The sequence below is a fragment of the Scophthalmus maximus genome, chromosome 22 (genome assembly GCF_022379125.1).
Source record: "Scophthalmus maximus strain ysfricsl-2021 chromosome 22, ASM2237912v1, whole genome shotgun sequence".
Classification (NCBI taxonomy): domain Eukaryota; kingdom Metazoa; phylum Chordata; class Actinopteri; order Pleuronectiformes; family Scophthalmidae; genus Scophthalmus; species Scophthalmus maximus.
Genome location: NC_061536.1, coordinates 4,884,685 through 4,904,587, shown reverse-complemented (window position 1 = coordinate 4,904,587; position 19,903 = coordinate 4,884,685). Strand labels below are relative to the sequence as shown.

The following is a 19,903-nucleotide window of genomic DNA, read 5'->3' as shown; positions in this document are numbered from 1 at the left end:
TTATGGAAGAAATATGGGAATAATTATAGGAAGTGGTGTATGCTACAGTCGCTTGCTTTGTCATTGCCGAGCAAGTAGCAGTGGCTTTTTAGGGCAACTGCAGTGACCGAGAATGAAAACAGGAGCGGTGAGAGTGGGACAAAGCAGTCGGGTTTCGGTCTGTACAATCACAGCAAATGAAATGAAGGGCGCTAGAACTCTTTGTAGAGCTGTGGCCTACTGCACATTTCCCTTAGATTTATTTTTAAAACTCCAGCATGAGTTTTCTTGATTGTTTTTTTGCATATTAAACATTTCTGAATACATATGCACTTGTGTTGCTACGGTGCGTGTAGTGAGGACTGCACTCATGAACTGGTGATTCCGGCTGCCTTGAACCCTTAAAGGTCCAACAGTGTGTCCCATTGTTCATCCTGTAGATTTTCATCATAATACACAAACTAAACAAAGCTATCGAACTTCCAGATGAGCCACTTGACTGGATCTGTTTATCGCGTGCAAGGCCCCACCCGAGTATTCTGAGCTCATTCACTCATGAAAAGGTCCCTCTCATTAACATAGAATACACACTTTGACTCTAATGTCCTATTGAACCGAAAGACCTGTTTTAAGTGCCTGAATTAATAGATCATTGCCAAAAGTAGCTGAGTGTAAACATTAAAAACAAATCCTTTTTAAGATATATATTTTTTTAAATAGACCTTTTTATGTCTTTGCTCTCCCCATTCTTAACCAGTGCACTCTTAACGTCACTCACTCCCTCAGGGGCAGGGGCACATTAACAGAATACGTAGTTGAAGTATCAAGTAAAGAGTACAGGTTTGGTCCATTTGATGTATGACATTAAATTATATTTGACAACTAAATGATTAATATTAAAGCATCAGTGTGTAAGAATCACATTACTGTTGTAGCTGCTGGAGGTGGAGCTGGTTTGATTCTATCTAGTTTATATATACAGGAACACCAGATTAATCGGGTTGAGATTGAAAAGGGAAAAAGAAATACACAAAACACTAAAGTATTTTTTTTAAAACTTTTAGCGGTTTAAAACTCATGAGATCTGACATCTGACCGTGACAACACACAAACCGCTCTGTGATGTCAGACGTCAAAAAGGTTGGAAACCGACGGTTTAGTCTTTGTCAATGTGTTGCTTTTTAAAAGCTTGTCGCATTATGCAGTGTGAAAAAATAACACGTAACAAAAGATATGAAATAACTGGATAAGTTAATGTTATTGCTGCAGTTTTGCTTTTACATTTCTCATTAAAAATGTCCAATTGTGTTCATTAATGCTAAAGGTGAACATTATCACAAGGACAGAAGACAGACGACAGAAGACACGGGGCAGAGACCAAATGAAATAAAATGCCATTTTATTGTTCAGCCGTGTCATAACCTCGTCTCCAAAATAAGAACAGCAGGACTACAACTGTTTTCGTCAACCTAGCTACCCTTGACAGCACATAAAACTGGGTTTTATTAGACCACCAATGATAGCGTTAAAGTCTTTTCTATCAGACATCCAATCATAGCATACAAAATAGTTGTTAACCTACTAGTGATACTGTATATAAAACACTTGTCTCTAGATTTTATCCCCACCCCCCCCCCTCAATTTCACCCATATCCCTCTTTAGAACATTTGTGACACTTGACATATTTTATGCTTAAACAAGCACATATTAAGAATGCATAATTCTCCATTTCTGAGATTATAAAAAAAACTACACAATGTTACACTTTAATTCAGAGTACAATTCAACTGATTATTAGTGTTCTACACATTCGGCCATAAACCAAAGGAACATTGTATAATATCACTATAACTTAACACTACATGTAATATACGTTTAAAAAAAAGAGGAAATTACAAATGATTAGCATTGAAGAGAAAATGAAGATGGCTAGTGTGAAGGCAAGCTGGGTCAGTACCATAACAGAGAATGAGTAATACAAAAAGAAATAAAAAAATAGAATAAGAAAAATAGAAACAAAAACTGATAAGAATACAGGCAAGGTTAAAACATGTGTTTCAAACTTTTAAGATCCACCTCATGTGCACTCATCCATATAGGTAACCTGCTCCAAGACCTCAATTGTGCGATTCCACATCTCTGATTACTTAAACCCTTTCTTTTCCCCTGTTTCAACTTGCTTTAACATTCCCGTGGCAACCATCTTCTTTGTTTGCTTGTGTCAGGCACTTTCCAAGACCCCTTATTCCTCTCTTTACCTTCAACAACTCTACAGGCCAATCATAATGCTGCATCAGACAATACAGGCCAATCACAATGCAGGTTCTATCAGAATACGACTGCAAAAGAACACAGGTCAAAAATATGAAATCAATGTGCTGCCATTCATATCAATACTATCAACTATGTAATTTTGGAGTTTTGTGGAAGTCGGTCTCACCAATCCTACAGGTCAGTGTCAAACCAGGCCAGCTGGTTGCTGTCCATCAGGTCCTGGGTGTGGCCGAGGTCAGGCAGCGGGTCAGTGTGGTGGCCCAGGTCAGGGAGAGTGTCAGCATGGTAGTCGGCGCCTTCCATCATTGGGTCCAACAGGGAGTCCTGGCCGTAGGCTGCTGGGTAAGCCCGGTAGCCTCCATCTGAAAAGGCAGAAACCAAAAACCTGTACAACTGCTGCCAAAAAAATTTGCTCTGTGCCTTTTGTCAAGGAATACATTAGATAGACACCGTACTTAGCACACTGAAAGAAATGCAGAAAATCAGATGGTAAACAGATAATTTACATAAAAGGGTGGGAGTTTTCATTCATTTCATAAGAGATGAAAAAAGAAAAAGTTATTCACCATCCTGTCTGTAAGCCAGAGGGTCTCCCTGAGCTCCCATATCCAGCCCCAAGTCTCCAGTCTAGAAAAGATCAAAAGAGTAAGTTAAGTTTTTCTGATATAGCACCTTTGACAGAGCAGGTCACAGTGCTTTACAAAAAATGCAAAAGAATACAATGATAAAATCAAACAATCAAAGACCCAGATAATGAAGAAATCACACATAATAAGAAAGAGTGAAGATAATACATCAGGTTCTGCACAAAATATAAATTATTTTCTATGTACATAACTACAAATCACAATTCATCAAGGCTCCTTTCATCGTGTGATTTGTTTGTGTTTTTTTTCCATATGTTGTGCTGCAGGCAAAAGCCCCTAGCAAACATCCAAGTCTGGGTTGATTTTGAGTACTTCACAGTGCGCTTGTTGCTCTCATCCGCAGACCCTTACATTGTATAACCCAAAACCTGCTAAGAAGAGTTTGTTGCCCCTGCCTATACACATCCGTGTGAGTACCTCGTTCCAGGCCATTGGCTCAGTTCTGAACAAAGAGCTGGTCAGCTCCACCGACAGACGTTTCTTGTAGTCCTGGGGCTTGTCCTCTGACATGCGGAACAGGACGGCTGCAGCATAGGTTGCTGCGGGAGAAAATGCATCGCAAAACACAAGTTCAAGTAACTCGCACTGACAATTCAAAACCTGGGCATGGTCTTCTTCATTTGTTCACATGTTTACTCACCAACACCCTCATTGCGGGAGTGCAGCAGCTCAGTGAGCGGCGCAGTGGCTCCTTCAGCTTCAATCGCCTCAGCAGCTTCTTTGTCCTGTGCCAGTTCACACAGCACACCAGCTGCCACACGCTGGATATTCTCCACTGGAGAATACAGTAACTGCAGATGGCAGAAATGTAATTACGACAAAGTATAGCTAGTGAAGAAAAGAATGAGGTAAAAGAAGAAAATGCGAAGGTGACTGGATATTTCTAACTATTTCCCCCTAACCATTTGATTACTGAAAAGTTTCTAACTGCAGAGGCAGTAACAAGCAGTTCATTCAGCATTTCATGAGGTTTTTTTCTGTAGTGAGATTTAACATCTACGGCATTTAGTTTTACCTGGACAAATAGTGGAATGGTGTTGAGTCCTCTGATGACGATTCTGTTGTGGACATCCCGGGCCAAGATGTGCAGAGCTCCTGTGCATCCTTCCACTATTTCCTCCATACGGACACCCTCCTGTATGTGTAAGAGGGAGAAAAAGGGAAAATCAGTTCTGAATGTACAAATAATGAAACTCTGAAGGGGTGGTTGGTTGTATACGCACCACAAACTGCTGCTGGTTGCCTCCCATGCTGGTGCGCCTCTGAGTGTCCTGGTGAGCCCTGACGAGCAGTTGGACCAGGCGGGGGATGGCTCCCTGCTCCCGCAGAGCACTGTGGTTGGCTGGGCAAAGAGCCAGGTTCCGGATCAGACCAACTGTTGCCTAGATAGAGGGAAAATCAAATATATATTGGTTGGTTGGAAATAAAAATGTTCTTATCAATGGCGACATCATATGCAAAGTTGTTAGGAAATAATGTCTGTGGTCGGGGGGGGGGGGGGGGGGGGGGGGATGTGCAGATGTAGAGAAACCGAGGAGGCTAATGACCTTGATTAGTGGCCAGTGGGACGGAGGATGCAGAAGTTTGACCACCACAGGCAAGCCATAGTGGAGGCGCACCGCATTCTGGGCCATCTCAGCATCCTGGTGGCGGGAGGTCAGGTGGCGAAGGGCACAGACGGCCGGCTCTGTGATATCCTCCCTGTCGCCAGCCCGAAGCACCGTTCGCACCAGAGCCTCGATTCCTCCAACCTAACGAGAGGAGATCAAATCAGTGGACAAATCAGTGGACAAAAAATAAGACACCACGAAGCTTTTTAAAAATCAAAATACACAATCTAGATACAACAGATATTAATAGTGATACGTACCTGGCAGACCATGAGTTTGTTGCTATAGTTGTTGCAGGTCAGGTTGGAGAGGATGCCAGCAGCACATGTCACAACATTGATGTCATCACTGCCCAGCAGCTGGACCAGGGTCCCCAGGAGACCCTCCATTCCCTCCTGAAGGGAGAAGAGGACAGGGCAGCAGGAACAGATGATAAAAGGAGAAGGGGAATGCATTAATTCTCAGCAATTTTTCATTTAGATTTTGTAAATAGTTAAAATCAAAAAGATTCTAATGATGGGAAAGAAGTTACACTATCAAAACAAAACTGGGGGCAAATGATTATAGCTGTACAGTTCAGAAAAAAATGTATCATATAATGATGAATGAATAATGGTTGTTAGGGTTTGTGACCACTGAGTGTATTGTACCTGTTTAGTGGCAGCATCTGAAAGATTCCTCAGAGTCCAGAGGCAGTTCTGGACCAGACGCTGGCTGGGGTCAGTCAGGTGAAGCCCCAAAGCCTGCATGCCACCTGCATACAATTCATAGTCAAACAAATATATCATCACGTCAGAGCACTTTCATCTTAGTTTGAACCAGTCAATTTAAATATATTTTTACTGCAACGTTTTCCATTCCTGCACGTGAAGTAGTACGTACCAGCCTCTACGATGGCAGGCTTGTTGCTTGAGCAAACAGAGAGCACCTTGAGCACTCTGCTTGTGGTCCACAGCAGTTTCTCATATGTGAATGTCCTCATGATGTTGACCAGGGCTTGGGGACCACCACTGGCCAGGATGATCAGCTGAAAATCAAGACAGATTTAGGTTTGTACATGTTACAAACTGCTTCCAGCCAAGTACTGTAAGCAGTGACGTGAGGGACATACAAATCTGGATGAAAGGGGATGAATGCCCTCATAAATATGTCGGAGTTTAAATACCTTGCTTTCCTGGTTGCCATATGCGAGGATCTGCAGGCAGTCAGTGGTGATTGCCAGGAACTTGACGTTGGTGTTAGACAACAGGGCCACCATCTTCTGCAGTCCTCCAGCTAGGCGCACGGCCATCTTGGCCCCTTCCTGATGCAACAACAGGTTGTGGAGTGTGGTGATGGCATAAAACAGCACACTGTCCACTGGTGAGCTGGAAAAACAAAATAAATACACGAATGCATAAATAATAATAATGTTAAAAAAAGTGTTTCTGGTAAAAATATAAACAAATAACACATTTTTCTACACCAGGCATAATGACATGTTTTTGTCAAGACTCAGCTCAGCAGATGACCGTTATGAATCAGGCTTACACATCAAAAATTTGTTTGATGGCAAGACAGCATTCCATAAGTGTTGAAAACAACTGGCTCAATTGGTCGCATCAGCTAAGAATGTGCAAGGAATAAACACGCGCGTGCGCACATGCGGAGCAGGGCTGTCACACTTTTTAAAGGATTGGATTAGAATTGGATTGAAGGTAAATCTCTGGTCCTCGGAAGAACAGAGTCCAGTGCACCATTAACACTTCAGCGTATTCAAATTTTAAACTCAAATGTTGAAACACATCTTACTAGGTATTGGCTAGTGGGTTGAGTGAATTCAAAGTCTGTAAATGAAAAATGAGATAAGGACATGCGTAAAAGTTACCATTCACGGATATGGGGCAGTACTGTATACAACACTGCCAGATTCTTCTGCTAAACCCCCCAAACAAAGACCATTTCAACTAATTCATCTAAATAAACAGTAACTAGTTCCTATAATATATGAGTTAAATTAGAGCTACAATTTATCCAGGTTCTTACCCCAGCATCTTAACCAAGGCAGGGATGCCTCCAGACTTGAAGATTGCAAGGAGCCCTTCACGATGGTGAGAAAGGTTGTGTAAGGTGCCAGCAGAGCAGCGAGCCGTCTCCACATCACCAGTGTTCTGCATGGCACGAACAACCGCCGAAACCATTTGTGGTGAACGCATCAGGGCGTGCCGTGATGCCTCCTTCTTTGACAGCTGATGGACCATTACAGCTGCTTTATTTACAACCACCTAGGAAAAAGAAAATATTTGTTAGGGCGGCATGATCAGGTAGCAGAATGTGTGAGCTGCATCGCTAATAAACTTTATTATTAATGATATGAAAAGTGACTCAGCAAGCACCATTTTGACATTTTGGTAGTTTTGAGTGTGCTTGTGAGACAATTCACTCATTTGCACACATACCTGGTCCTCATCGTTGAGCAGTTTGGTAAGCTCAGGGATGGCGCGGGTGGCCAGCTCAGCATCATCTTGATAGTTAATGAGGTTGACGACAGCATGCTTCAGCATCTGAGAGGGCTCTGCTAGGCGCTGCACTGCTGTTGGGTGGGTAGCATCCAGCTGGGTGGGTGGGATCTGGATGCCCTCCTCCAAGGTCTCGGGGAACATGGCAGCACGTACACGCTGGGCCCGGGTCATGGCATAACCCTCCATGTCTGAAAACAATGCAATATGGCAATTACGGAAATTTGTCAGAGAAACTATCACAATATGTATGCCACAGTAGCTATGATATGTATTTGTATCTCAGTTACCTGTGGGCTCAGGAGTGAAGGGCGGGTTGAACTCCCAATCGTACAGAGACGGATCATCCTCCTCAGCATCAGGGTTCCCCTTGCCACTCAGAGATGGTGCAGTGGTGGTGACTCCAGACTGGATGCCTGAATCCAGGTAGGACTGCTGCTGCCACTGGCTCACAGCAGCCTTACTGTCTCCCATTGCCATGTCCAACTCCATCAAATCAGCTGCACAATATAAGGGTGAAACGTAATGAGGAATGCCCATTCTTTGATTTAGTTTCTGATCTTGAGCCAGGAATAATTTTTACCAGTGATTTGACTGTTTTTGTACAGTAATCTTTTATGAAATATTAGTGAAATTTCAAGTTACTTAAAACAAGAAATGTCGGAATCAATTAATTTGATAATTAATTAACCAATCAATCAAAGAGGTGATCATTAGCCGTCAGAAAACTGGAGGAGTGCATGAAACGAGAGCGTGCCCAATGAGTGTAATCCTCTTTGAGGAAATGGTCCTAACAAAAAGCAGAGGAAAACCTTGCATTCCTCTCCGCCTGAACCCGGGAGGCTCTGATCACGATCTCAAAAGTATGAAAACATGAAGTTCCTCTCACAATCCTCGAACAGGTTTTGGTTTTGTTCCTCTCCACTAGGGATGACTCGGCCGTACAGGGAGTTCTGATTACTTGGGACACTGAGACATGTGCTCACCTAGCTCCCTTGTCGCCCCCCAACTCCCACAGCGACTCAAGGGCCGCGGTGCCTCACTAACAAACGGGTAACTTTCCTTTAAATGTGTAGCTCCTAAAAGTCGAGTTTGTGTTAACAAAACGGGTCTGGTTTAAAGCGATGGTGTGTGGTGAAGTTTTTGTTTTTTTTTCCATACTTACACTGGGTAGCCATTGTTCTCGCCTGCCCTCAACCCGCACAGCAGAAATGTCTGTAAAATGAAACACGCACACAGGTTGAGATGAGACGACTCGCACTCAACCTCGACTTCTCGTTTGCCGACGGCAGCCCGGGTCGCGGTGGGTCCGCGTGTTCTCCTCTTCCCCGCGGTCTCGACAACGGACGACCTCGGCGTTCCTCGCTACCTGCGCCCGCTCCCTTGCGACTCCGACGTGCGCACGAAGGGGGGGGGGGGAAATGCCGAGCCTCCACCTCCAGCCGCGAGAGCGACGCGGTGGGTATTTCCAGGCCAGCGCGAACACAATTCACCATTCAGCAGCGAAGAACATCAAAGGCATATTTCCCCCCCCCCCTCCCCCTACCACGGCCAAGTTCCGACCTCGCAGCTTGGGTTTCCAACGAGAGAAACTACCCCCTCCGCCCCGCAATCACTTCCACGACTCCTCCTCTCGCGGAGGGTCTAATCAACACGCTTGCTTTTTTCTTTTTTTTTTTTCAAACGCAAACGCAGCCCCCGCACCGACCGCGTCGATCGATCACCACGCACACACTCGATTGACATTATGATTCGAGACCGAGGCGCTGGCGCGTAGCAGCCTCCGCTGGCAGCTAACAGGTTGGCTAGCTTACCTTTGGACGCTCGCTAGGCTAACGTAGCGTGCGCAGCTAACCCCCCTCCGCTAGTTAGCTCCCTAGCTAACATAAACAAACAGTGTTTGGAGCGCCACCCACCGAGTCCAAATTCTTCGGACTTGTCCAGAGACACAACCAGTATTGGACGCCGTTGCTAGTATGAATGGTTTCGTAATTCCAAACGTGTCCGCGAAGCAATCCCCCACGAAATGTTAAATTCCGGTGTGATTAGCCTAGCTCGCCAGGACGTATGAAAAGTAGATCCAAGCGCCACCGTACGAAACCTGCTGTGCTGCCAGCCAAATCAGAAAACCCCACCGGAGCCCCCTCCCTCGGCAAAGATGATTTTCTTCGGTAAAACGTGCATTGCCGCGCTGTGAACATGCTGTACCGCAGCGGTGGTAAACACACTACCCTCACCAGAGTCGAGTGGCTTCCTCCGTGGTTCTTGTCAGGGAATGTTTCCCTTTTCTCTTGGCTGAAAATTGGGGGAAAAAAGGGCTGATAGGTGAACCACCCGTAAGAGTCCGAACCACACCCGCTGTTGCTCCGCCGAAGATGTTGCTTCCGCCTGTGCGATCGAACATCAAGATGGCGAGAGGAGAAAAATAGAGTATTCTGCCGCACTAGGAAAAAATAGGGCGCCATTTTAAACAAAGTTGTAGCGTCGAAACTATCATTCCTTAGTGATTGACAGATATGTATGTGAGTTGTTTGTTTTTTTTAATCTTAGGAGCGGCGGACGATTTCATGTTTTTAGATTTTTTTCCCCCTCGGCTTAAAAGGAGAGATGCGTGATACTTGCTTCTCTTGTGGTGGAAAGGGCGAGGTGCATTCATTAGAAAGGAATGTGATTCATGAGCTGCTGTGATATGAATGGGTTCAATTAACATGCCATTAGCACAGAAACACAAACAGAACTATATAACTCATAAAAAAAATCATAATTTGGCAAACATGAGCCTCTCAATCATCTCATCTATTTTCTCAAGCTGGCCCCAGATTTAAATTTGGACTTCTTTGCAAATGGTGAGCCGCAAAATAAAGACCTAAAACTTAGTAATGTAGTGTAAGAAATCAGCTGAATATCAGTTTCATGTACTACCCAGAATTTGATCCCACAACACATAAAGTGCCCCATGTTTAAAACAAAACAATGACTGAAAGAAAAATGTGACATGGCCACAATAACAGGATGCTTTGCTCTGGTTTAAAAGGCATTTGATAATTTGTCTCCATAGTTTCCGTTGTCGCATGGACTGCAGTTTTTCCACAACAGTGAGTTCACCAACTAATGGAAAGCTGACAGTAAACTTAATAATACTCAGCTACATGTAATCTACTCTGTGTGATAAAGGTTTCAAAAGGATTAAAACATTGCATATGTTTCTTCTTGAATTGTTTTTAGTTAGATATGTATGCATTTCAATTGTGGGCACTGGCTGTAATATTGCCATGCACATATTAATATAACCATAGTCCGATATCTTACATTCACTTTTACAGTATGGGTGTACTTGAGCATTTACTTCAGGTCCTTAGCATTACACACAAAAGTATTGTCATTATTACTTTTAACTGATAGAAATACTTAATACTTAATATCATTGTGGCTATATAAAATTAAAATGTAATAATATTAATTTTAATGAAAACAATCTAACCAGATCAGTGTCACGCACAGTATAGTGAATGTTCAAGTGCCTGACACATGCCAAAGACCAGAAAAGGTCAAAGTCCAAAGTGTCATTGGTGATCATATTGTTACTGCAGGAAATGAAAACACATGATCATTTTTTTTTCCAATATCATTTCTCAGTGACAAACAGATTTGTAGAAGGCTAGTAAAAGATATTCAGACACATAGTTGCAAGTGAATAAATAATATCAGAACAAGGACAGTAATAGACCCAAATGGAAGTTTGACACTTATTTTTTTATACTCTCCTTTATTGATCCTCTTGCTCAGCGCAGGTTCAAATCTGAACTGGCTAATACAGCTGCAAGTGTCTACACAAGGTGCACGCACAAAAAGAAGCAACTTCCAATGCAACAGTCCTAAGGTAAATTCCTTAGTGGTGAGGCATAGTATGATGTTGGCATGTCCTCAGCAACAATGGATGACATTTTTTTTAAAATACTTCAATAATGTTGATTCAACCGAATCAAGAATCTCAGTCTGGGGTGGGCGGGACTGAAGAAGCCTCTTGGATGAGAGAACCTCTAAGAGAAACATCAACCAAGTCCTGGTACCCTCATTCAATCCTTTGATAACTATGAGGTGGATGAATCTTCACAAAAACCCTATCAAAGCCTTTATTTTTGTGACATATCCTTCACTAGTTTTTTTTGTTCTGCCTGAGAGAATACAACCAATTGCCTATACCCCAGCTGTTCGCATTATTACAACCCCTTATGTCCATCACCTGCTGTTTGCACTTTGGATACATTTAGCATATCAGACGACCCAAAAACGTTTAATCCTTAGAAAGAAAATAAATTGAAATTTTCTTTGTTAATACAGTGTTTTGCACAAAGAGCACTTCAGCAGGTGGACGCTTACCAACAAGGACTCAACCCCATGTAGTTGAAGGATTCTCAGCTGCAGCCTGTTATTATCTTTTGTAATATTGCTCTATTTATTTAAGGACAGGAGAAATGACTATAGTGAAGAAACCAAGAGAGGCCAGGTGGATGAATCCGAATAAATACACCTTTTATTTGACTGGTTAACAGATCTGATTATACAAACGCCAACACAGAGCTCTGAAATAACAGGACCAATCAGCGAGACAATGACTGTACATTCTTCATGTGACCCTCCCATGTTGAGCCCCTTGCCCACCCGAAACCCTGCCCACAGTAACTATGGAACTGAATCACTAGTGCTTCTTTCTGTACAAATAAAGCTCAGCTACCCACCCACCCACTACCACCAGCCTCTCTAGTCAGTGCACTGTTATCTACAGGTTTGAGCAGTATTTACCGTGAGGGAAAGTTTGACCAACTGTAGAAGTGGTTGCCATGATGGACCTATGGTGCCTTCTACAAAGGACCAGTGTGAACTTTGATTTTGTAGTACGTTTTTTTTTTTTTTTCCTGTCAAGTTTGGTTCGTGTAGTTCTGCAGTGATGGCTGCAGTAATAATAGTATGTGCACTGTTTTAAAAGAGGCTGTAGTGTTAGAGCATAGTCATGTAGTTTTTTTGCCTCTTGGTTGAAATGCAAACAGCCAAAAAATACAGGTCTAGGTTGAAGTAACTTACTTAATTTTCTTTATCCGCTTCATTCATTCTCTCTCACATACACACACACTCACATTCACACACAAATACTGGTATGTTTGTCCCTTCATCTAAAAAAGAACAGAAAAAAAAGACAAGACTGTTTGCAATTTTGTTTCAGGCATATTTTTTTGTTCTCAATCTTCCTCTGGCCAAGTATGACTGTCCCGCATACATTAAACACACAATCATCCCTACGGTACCTAAGTGCAGTTTCTTCAACATGCGCCCATCAGCAGTTCCTACGGTAAAAACACTAACTGTACCATCGCAAAAAAATGGATGGATAAAACTTTCATTCTCGCAATCAGTCTTTTCCAGCCCACTCCCTCACTTCTTCCCATCCCAACCTTCACAACCCCCATTGGTCCCCCATACCCATTCATTCTCATGTAACAGACAGTCGTAACAGTGACAAATACTCTACCTTAGCATAACAGCCAGGGAGAGAAGAGAAAAAAAGAGGAAGGGGAAGGAGAATGAGGTGTGGGACAAGATGTAAGGAAAAGAGGGTGAGTTCTTCATCTTGAGGAGAAAGTGAAAGAGGATGGGGGAGAAAAAACACTGTGTCCATCCCTCCGAATCCCCCTACTTCCCTTCTTCTCCCAAAACTTTCTGATGGAGAAGGTGCTGAGGCTGGAGGGAGGAAGGACACATGAGGTGGAAGGTGACCGAGGTGGAGCAGGGGAGGATGTGAGGGGTGAAATGTGTTGGTCTTCATGTGTCCTGGCTGTCGGTGGCAGGGGTCTCGTTGGCATTGGGCAAGTCTGAGTCAGTCTCCCGGCTGGATATGCGGTCCAGTTCTGCCTGTACGTCGCTCATGCCCAGCTTGGACCCTGCATTAGGTGTGGGTGGATACATAAAATAATTTAAATTAGCACGACATCTCAGAGTTAAGTTCCTCTGAGGCCAACAAGCATTTATCCAGTGCATCAATGAGTGACTTTGGCACAATGCAATAAGCATGTTTACACATGGTAAAAATAAGAGCTGGGTGATGAATGAATGAAAATATTAGATGATAGTCGCTGATGTTATATTGGGGTGTGCAATTAATTGTTTTTGTTTTTTTAAGTATTACCGAGTCAAACCTTCTGTCATCTCAGTTTTGAGAGTTAGGGGTACAACACGAGTATGTGTGTTGTTATTTTCGTGTTAAATTACAGTATTGAGTATTACCAAATATCTATTTGTACATGAATAGCATGACGCAGAAAGGTGTGAGGTAATACAAAAAATACATTTTGTAAACCTTGATGTTATCAAGATCAAAACAGAACTCAAACGGTTTGTTTTTTTGTCTATTTGACCCAAGCTTTATCTTTTCCCTTTTTATTATAAACAATTAAAAACAGGTTTGTATTATCCTGTGTCTCTCTGATCCAGCGTTTTCAAGGTTTCTTGATAAAAATATGGTTCTAACTTATAAAAAAAATCTACCTTCATCATTTCGGAGAAAATGCATAAATTGGGCAAAATATTTTTACAGCCAAGAATGTATTGTAACGTTGCCCCCAGCCTTATCAACAACCACATGCAATGCTTGTGCAGATGTTAGTTAGAAGAAATGCAATGCAACATGCCCAAAAAAAACAAAAAACGGAATGGAATGGAATGGAATAAAAAAGGAGACAGGTATGAAAAGGGAGAAAGATTAGGGATGAAACTGTCATTACAGGAATCATTGGCTATAAGTGGCATCTTTTATCGCCACTCAAGTGGGTGAAAACAGAAAAGAAAAAATCTGGTTAAATGTACATAGTTGTTGATCTGGCCACTGACAGGAGATCAATACATCTGCTCTGATAAATACGAGCTTGATCCAATCAACGTTCATCAATGTCTAAACCTAACTGTTTTACAAGACCCATGAAAAAAATAGAGTTGTCGTTTGGAAATACTTTCTGGCAAGACAATACAGTTTGAATTTTTTTAAGTGAATAAAACTGAGCTCTGCTGAAAACAGAATGAAGGCACGTCTCGCCAAATTAAAAACAGCCATGGGATCATCTCCTGGACCACGACCTCTGTTCTGCGTTAAAAAGCAGAGTGTCCATAATGTGCATATTGGAACAGTATTCATATAAACAGACTGACATAATTGATAGTCCTCTGACCAGTTCATGTGCCAAAAAATGGTTTGATCCAAGCATTGTTCCTGAAGGAAGTTGGAGTTTCGGGATGGGGGGGGGGGGGTAAATGCTTGAGTGAACAATGACATACGCAGGCTATAACAAATGAAGAGTATCTCTCACACACACACACCTTAACGTGGCCAGCATCCTCTGACTAGTGCACATACACACACATTATGGATGGTGTTAACAGTGAAAATCCACAGCAGAGACTATGAGTGAATGAAATTCAGTCACAGAGCTACAAACAGGCGTAGAAATTACAACAGTTTGTTGTGTGAGTCTTTATCCATGCCTTATGTTCATGTCTGTGGACCGGGGTGACAAAATAATGTCTGGAAGATGGAAGGTGAAAACCAAAAAGAAGATGAGGGGATGGTGATGAGTAAAACAAAATTAAATAACAATTAAATAAAAATAATAAAAAATATGTCCGTTTTGCTATATCCTGTAGAACAAGAGCACTTTCACAACATCTAATACTCAGTGTGTGTTTTTTGTGTGCATGCGAGTGTTCTCACCTGACTTGCGTACGGTTCCTGGAGTGTTGTTACCACCACCTGGCGTCCCGGGCCCCCCTGTCCCTGCCTTCTTTGTCAGTAGACTGTTAAAGAAGTTGGCCAACACACCCTCACTGGTCTGACCTGCAGCACACGAGGAGGAGAGTTAAACACACACACACACAGACACACATACAGAAAGCAGGGCAATGGCTTAACAGTGGCCATGAATGGTTCTGTGCTGTCATGACATGCAAGGACGTACCCGACTGTGGCATGGTGTTTGCAACGTTGGCCGCTGCGGAGCGATTACTCGTCCTGGGGGAACCGGTGGGCGCTCTGCTAGTGGTATCCTACAAACAACAGTTTATTTCGTACATATCGACACCGGGGGAGGTTTACTTTCTCTTATGAGTCAAAAAGGAGCACTCACCACAGGTCTCCCTGCTGTCACAGCCGGCTGTTTGGCGAGCAGCGACTGCAAATTAGAGCACAATATGCACACTCACTCCAATTAGTACTTAATTAGCATACCAATACTCTCAAGTCAGAGAGCAGCAAAACAACTGGCAATAACACAACTGAAATGTTTTCTGACCTGCAGTTTTACCAGAAAGACTTGGTCATCTTCTGCCTGAATTTCCTTTTCATGTACAATCTGGTGAGAGGCAAGGAAAAAATAAATACCTATTCTGCAAAGTCTTTTTCACTGCACACTTATCTTTAAGGTAATAAATAAATTAGATTGAATAAAACTGTCAAGATCCCTGCAGGGATAGTGGGTTAAGCTTAGAGAGCTGGCTGTGAGCGGAAACAAATATGCAGAAGTAACTGCTATACGACATAATTAGCCAAGGGAAGCTTTCCAGGTTTGCTTTTGTTCAGCGGGAGCCCATACCTTTCTGACTGGCGGTTTGACTATTACGTCCTCAAAGCTGTCGTCTGTTTTTACTGTCTGAAAGTTCTCGTGAAGTATGGCAATCTTTTTCTCATTGTCCCAACCTGATGGACTGGCAGAGGAGAGAGAGGGTTACAAACTGCATAGGTCCTATAGCACTTGGACTGATTGCACAAACTCACTCACACAAACACTTACATGAAGACAGCGTCTCTTTCCACCACTTGTGCCGCGCTGTGGAAGGGAAAGCCGTAGAGTCTGTGGACCAGATATTTGTAGAGGATGTCCAAGTTCTTCATTTCTTTCACCGACGTGTAAACCAAAGATGCGCCGTCTGACAAGGCTGTCAAGGACATTTTCAACATCACAATTCCTAATTACAGGGGCAAAAAGAAAATGTAACTAATGCCACAAAAAATCAGGAGCATAAAAAAACCCAGATTCTAGTTTAGACTAACTGCTGCTGTTACACCGAATAACTAAAGCTGTGCACAATCGTGGCTCTTTTTAAACATAATTACCATTAAAAATGTAATAACCGTTTACACTAAGCACTGACTGGATAATTGCTTGAGAAAAATCAAACAGTTTTAAACCTTTGTCAAACTCGCAACAAAGCAATATCAATAACAGTAGTTCAGACTACTGTACTAATTGTACTGCTGGGAAATTTGGCCTGAGAACAAAATGCCTTGTAATGCACCTGATCCAAATTTCTGTACTTGATCAGGGAATTGCATAGTCAATGGTATTGATCAGCAGCACCCCCCCCCCCCCCAAAAAAAATATACTGTAAATAAATACTGTATATTTAAATCTGTGTGACAGAATTTTTTAAAAGTTAAAGCAACATTTAGCTCAAACCAGCCAAAGAGACAATGATGATTTGGTGAAGGATACACTGCAGACAGAAATTCCTGATGTGGGACTGGATGAAGTCCAGGTGTTCGTCTCTGTAGTCGTGCTCCTTCTCCAATGTGCTGATGGCGTCACACTGAGGACAGATAAGCAGGTGTCAGTAGATGACTACTAGCAGATACTAATACAGTGCAAGATCAAATATTCCCATATTTAATAGTATTTTAAAGCAACGTTAATCACCCAACAGGAGGTGTGTGTGTACCTTGGTGCAGACCACAACCACTGGTACGCCCAGGTTGTGTGTGAGTGTGTTTTCTCCTAATGGCAGCAGCACACTCTCTTCATCTTCACTCCTCCTCTGTGGGGTGCCATCCTCCCCACTGCCGGGCTCTGTGTACTCCTGAAACTGTTTTACAACTACACACACGCAGGAACAACATAAATGAATAAAAACAATGATAAGTAACATTATCATTCCCATTACTGGGCCTCTTTAGACAAAACCCAAGGTTTTGGTCCAATGTAAAGCTTTGTACAAAACCTTTGCTAAATTCCCCTTTTTCTTCGTAGCACTATGAAAAGTTTTATCCTAACAGAATAATAACAACAATCAAAGCACTGTGGCATACTTTGTTTCATACCCAATCTACCGGTAAGTCTGATTGCCGTCAGTGTGACTCACGTCTGTGCTCCAGCTCCCGCAGCGTTTCCGGGGCGACCCGGAGTTTGTCAATGTGTTCCCTAGCGACGGCAGCCCACTTCTGTAGGGAGTCCAGGGCATTCCACGGCCGTGACATGTCAACCGTTATCAGCAGCAACGTGTTGCTGATCGAGTCCACTGGTACAGCTACTCCCTGTAGACCTTTGTGGTAAAGGTCACCATCTAACACCCAGGCATTACACCTAGTGAGGTCTAAGCAGAAAGAAAATACATTAAGATACATACAAATGCAGACTTTTATACAACCAAGTACTCACATTACTCTGTAGTGACATAAAGAGAAGTGCAGATGGATGTGGTAGTTCATTTTTATGAACTGCAAGCAGTCGCTGGTTACCATCAATGTCATCGTCATGGACACTGAAGTAGAGGTATTCCAGGCCACGTCCTTTCATGTACTCTTCGACCCCCTGTAGTTTCGCAACCAAGGTGGTCTTCCCCGAGCCCACCTCACCTAAAGACAAACGCACAGAAAAATCAGTAAATAACATACAGCAAATATCAGTCAGTTAACTAGAAACGTGCATGTTCTATATCAGCAAACAATGCTGTAATAAAAAAAGAATAATATATTGCAGTTTGGTACTTGATTTCAGTAAATATAAGAGTGAGCAAAGTATCTACATTTGGCAAAAGCGTGGTAAGTGGCAACACACAACTGATGAAGGTGTACAAATGTCACTGCTGTGCTCTCATCATGCTATGAACTGTACTAGTTGCACGCCACATGGCTGAAAAATGCAGGGTTAATGTGTGAGATGTGGTGTGGAAAGGTGCGAACCACACACCATTCAAAATTAAGATTGCAAGAGTATAGGCCTCAGGTTTACGATTATTTAAACTACTTATCAATTTGCGCATTCGTGCAAGATTTGTTTTCTATAAATGCCAGAAACTAGTGAGGACCGGCAATCGCAATTGTCCGACATTACAAAACCCAAAAGACATTCGGTCAAAGACCGGGGAGGAAAAAAAACATCAACCCTTTCCAACAGAGCAGCTGGAACTAAGGAATGTTTAGCTTTTTTTTCTTCTTTTACTTGAGACATTTCGTGAATGATTGACCGACATGCAAAATTGTTAACATAGATATCATCTGTCCTCCTGACAAAAAACAAAACAAAACAAACCCTGCAGCTTCACAGTGCATGTTTGCATGAAGGATCCACGGCATCATCCTTGCAGCGGGACAGCACGACACTGTGATTGTGTGTGTGTGTGTGTGTGTGTGTGTTATGAGGTCAAGGCAGCATCCATTCCTCATCTCGTGTCCCGTTGAGTCCCTGTGCACCCGACAGACACTGTGGCGCATCACAAAGCGACATGAGCTCGCTTTTTATACGTCGGAAACCAGCTCGCTGATTAGCTGGAATGGGCAGGCTGCGGATTATCTTGATGTGTGTGTGTGTGTGTGTGTGTGTGTGTGTGTGTGTGTGTGTGTCGAGCGAAGCAGGGAGGCGCCGTCTCTGCTTCAATGGCCGCGTGCGCACCCCCCACCCCTTCGAACAACAGACCGATGTCTGTGCGTCTGGTCCTCTCAGCATCACCTCCACCTAGCCGCTACTAGCATGACTGGATGCTAGAATGACTTGCAGTGTTTCATAGCGGCGCGACTCTCTCACCAGAAAAAAACAATGATGTGGTAGCGTGTAAGTGTGTGTGTGTGTGTGTGGGGGGGGACGCGCTCAGAAGAGATGAATACACCTGTCTCGCTCTCTCCCCTCTGTCCGTTAGCCGATGCCGAGACCAGCTATCGGGTCTCGGAACACAAAAGCTCCATCGGAGCAGAGCAGGCTAGCTGAGCTACCGTCGATACGTACAACGGGACGGATGACACGATCACCCGCTGACGGTGCCTGCTGGCTAGCCAGGAGACCGCAGACACACACACACACACACACACACACACACACACACACACACAGACAGAGAGAGAGATACCCACCCATGACCAGGACATTTCTCCCAGACGGTAGCTTGGATCTTGAATGGGTTGACACTTCGCTCAGGATGGTGGACCTGCGGACAGAGCGGCCCCCGTTACAAACACGACTCGTCCATTCATAAGAAGCCAACAAACAAACAAACAAACGACTGACAGCTACAGCGAGCTATCGCTGCTGCTGCTGCTGCTGCTGCACGGTGGTGTGGTGCTGATGCTAGCTAGCCTCGTTAGCGGCGCTAGCTGTCAAACCATCCCCATCCCCTGCACAATGGACCCTCTCCGACCACAGACCCCCCCCTCCATCCTCCATCGCAATAAAACCCCGCTGGAAATCAACGCGTCGCCCACCAGAGGTCCTGCCCGTCCTCCTCCTCCGGGTTGGAGTTCTCCAGCGTGCTCTTGGGTCCAGCCGAGGCGGAGGATAATAATGCACTCCTCCCTGACGTCGCCATCTTCGCAAGGCTTTGGAGACCGAGCGGGGCGCCCGGATGTAGCAGCTGTGCGCTAACCTAGCCTGGTGCACCGCGCGCGCGCGCACACACACACACACACACACACACAGACACACACACACGCCGGGGTCCGGGGCGTGGTCCGTCCCGCACAAAGCTGAATCGCAACTGCTCAATGAGCTCATCCTCAGAGTGACAGATCGGAGCTGCTGGAGGAGGATCTACAAGTTCCGATCATGCCAAACACAAATCTGTGATAAATAGAGGCGCTGTATGTGCAGA

At 43.7% G+C, this 19,903-nt stretch overlaps 2 protein-coding genes across 5 annotated transcripts; both read right to left on the bottom strand.

Annotated features, from left to right (window-relative positions):
- Positions 1-1,361: 1,361 nt before the first annotated feature.
- Positions 1,362-9,404, bottom strand: LOC118292045 (catenin beta-1). Of its 4 annotated transcripts, XM_035620698.2 has the most exons (17): positions 9,247-9,404; positions 8,175-8,224; positions 7,300-7,509; positions 6,950-7,200; positions 6,537-6,775; positions 5,677-5,878; positions 5,394-5,538; positions 5,162-5,265; positions 4,772-4,906; positions 4,449-4,652; positions 4,125-4,283; positions 3,917-4,036; positions 3,542-3,692; positions 3,319-3,440; positions 2,821-2,881; positions 2,421-2,616; positions 1,362-2,319 (listed from the first exon to the last, which is right to left on the bottom strand). In XM_035620698.2, the coding sequence occupies exons 2-16, from the start codon at positions 8,185-8,187 to the stop codon at positions 2,426-2,428; spliced, it is 2,307 nt and encodes a 768-aa protein (XP_035476591.1). In that variant the 5' UTR covers positions 8,188-8,224; positions 9,247-9,404; the 3' UTR covers positions 1,362-2,319; positions 2,421-2,425. The 4 variants fall into 4 exon arrangements, with proteins under 4 accessions (XP_035476591.1, XP_035476590.1, XP_035476592.1 ...); XM_035620697.2 differs by having other exon boundaries at positions 1,362-2,616; XM_035620699.2 differs by lacking the exon at positions 9,247-9,404 and adding an exon at positions 8,926-9,100 and having other exon boundaries at positions 1,362-2,616.
- Positions 9,405-11,517: 2,113 nt separating this feature from the next.
- On the bottom strand, positions 11,518-19,684 carry dync1li1 (dynein, cytoplasmic 1, light intermediate chain 1). The gene is made up of 13 exons (XM_035621011.2): positions 19,518-19,684; positions 19,170-19,243; positions 17,562-17,678; positions 17,186-17,416; positions 16,766-16,920; positions 16,543-16,636; positions 15,841-15,976; positions 15,643-15,754; positions 15,343-15,402; positions 15,178-15,222; positions 15,010-15,097; positions 14,766-14,888; positions 11,518-12,945 (listed from the first exon to the last, which is right to left on the bottom strand). Exons 1-13 carry the CDS (start codon positions 19,619-19,621, stop codon positions 12,827-12,829), a joined length of 1,458 nt encoding a protein of 485 aa, XP_035476904.1. The 5' UTR covers positions 19,622-19,684; the 3' UTR covers positions 11,518-12,826.
- Positions 19,685-19,903: the final 219 nt, after the last annotated feature.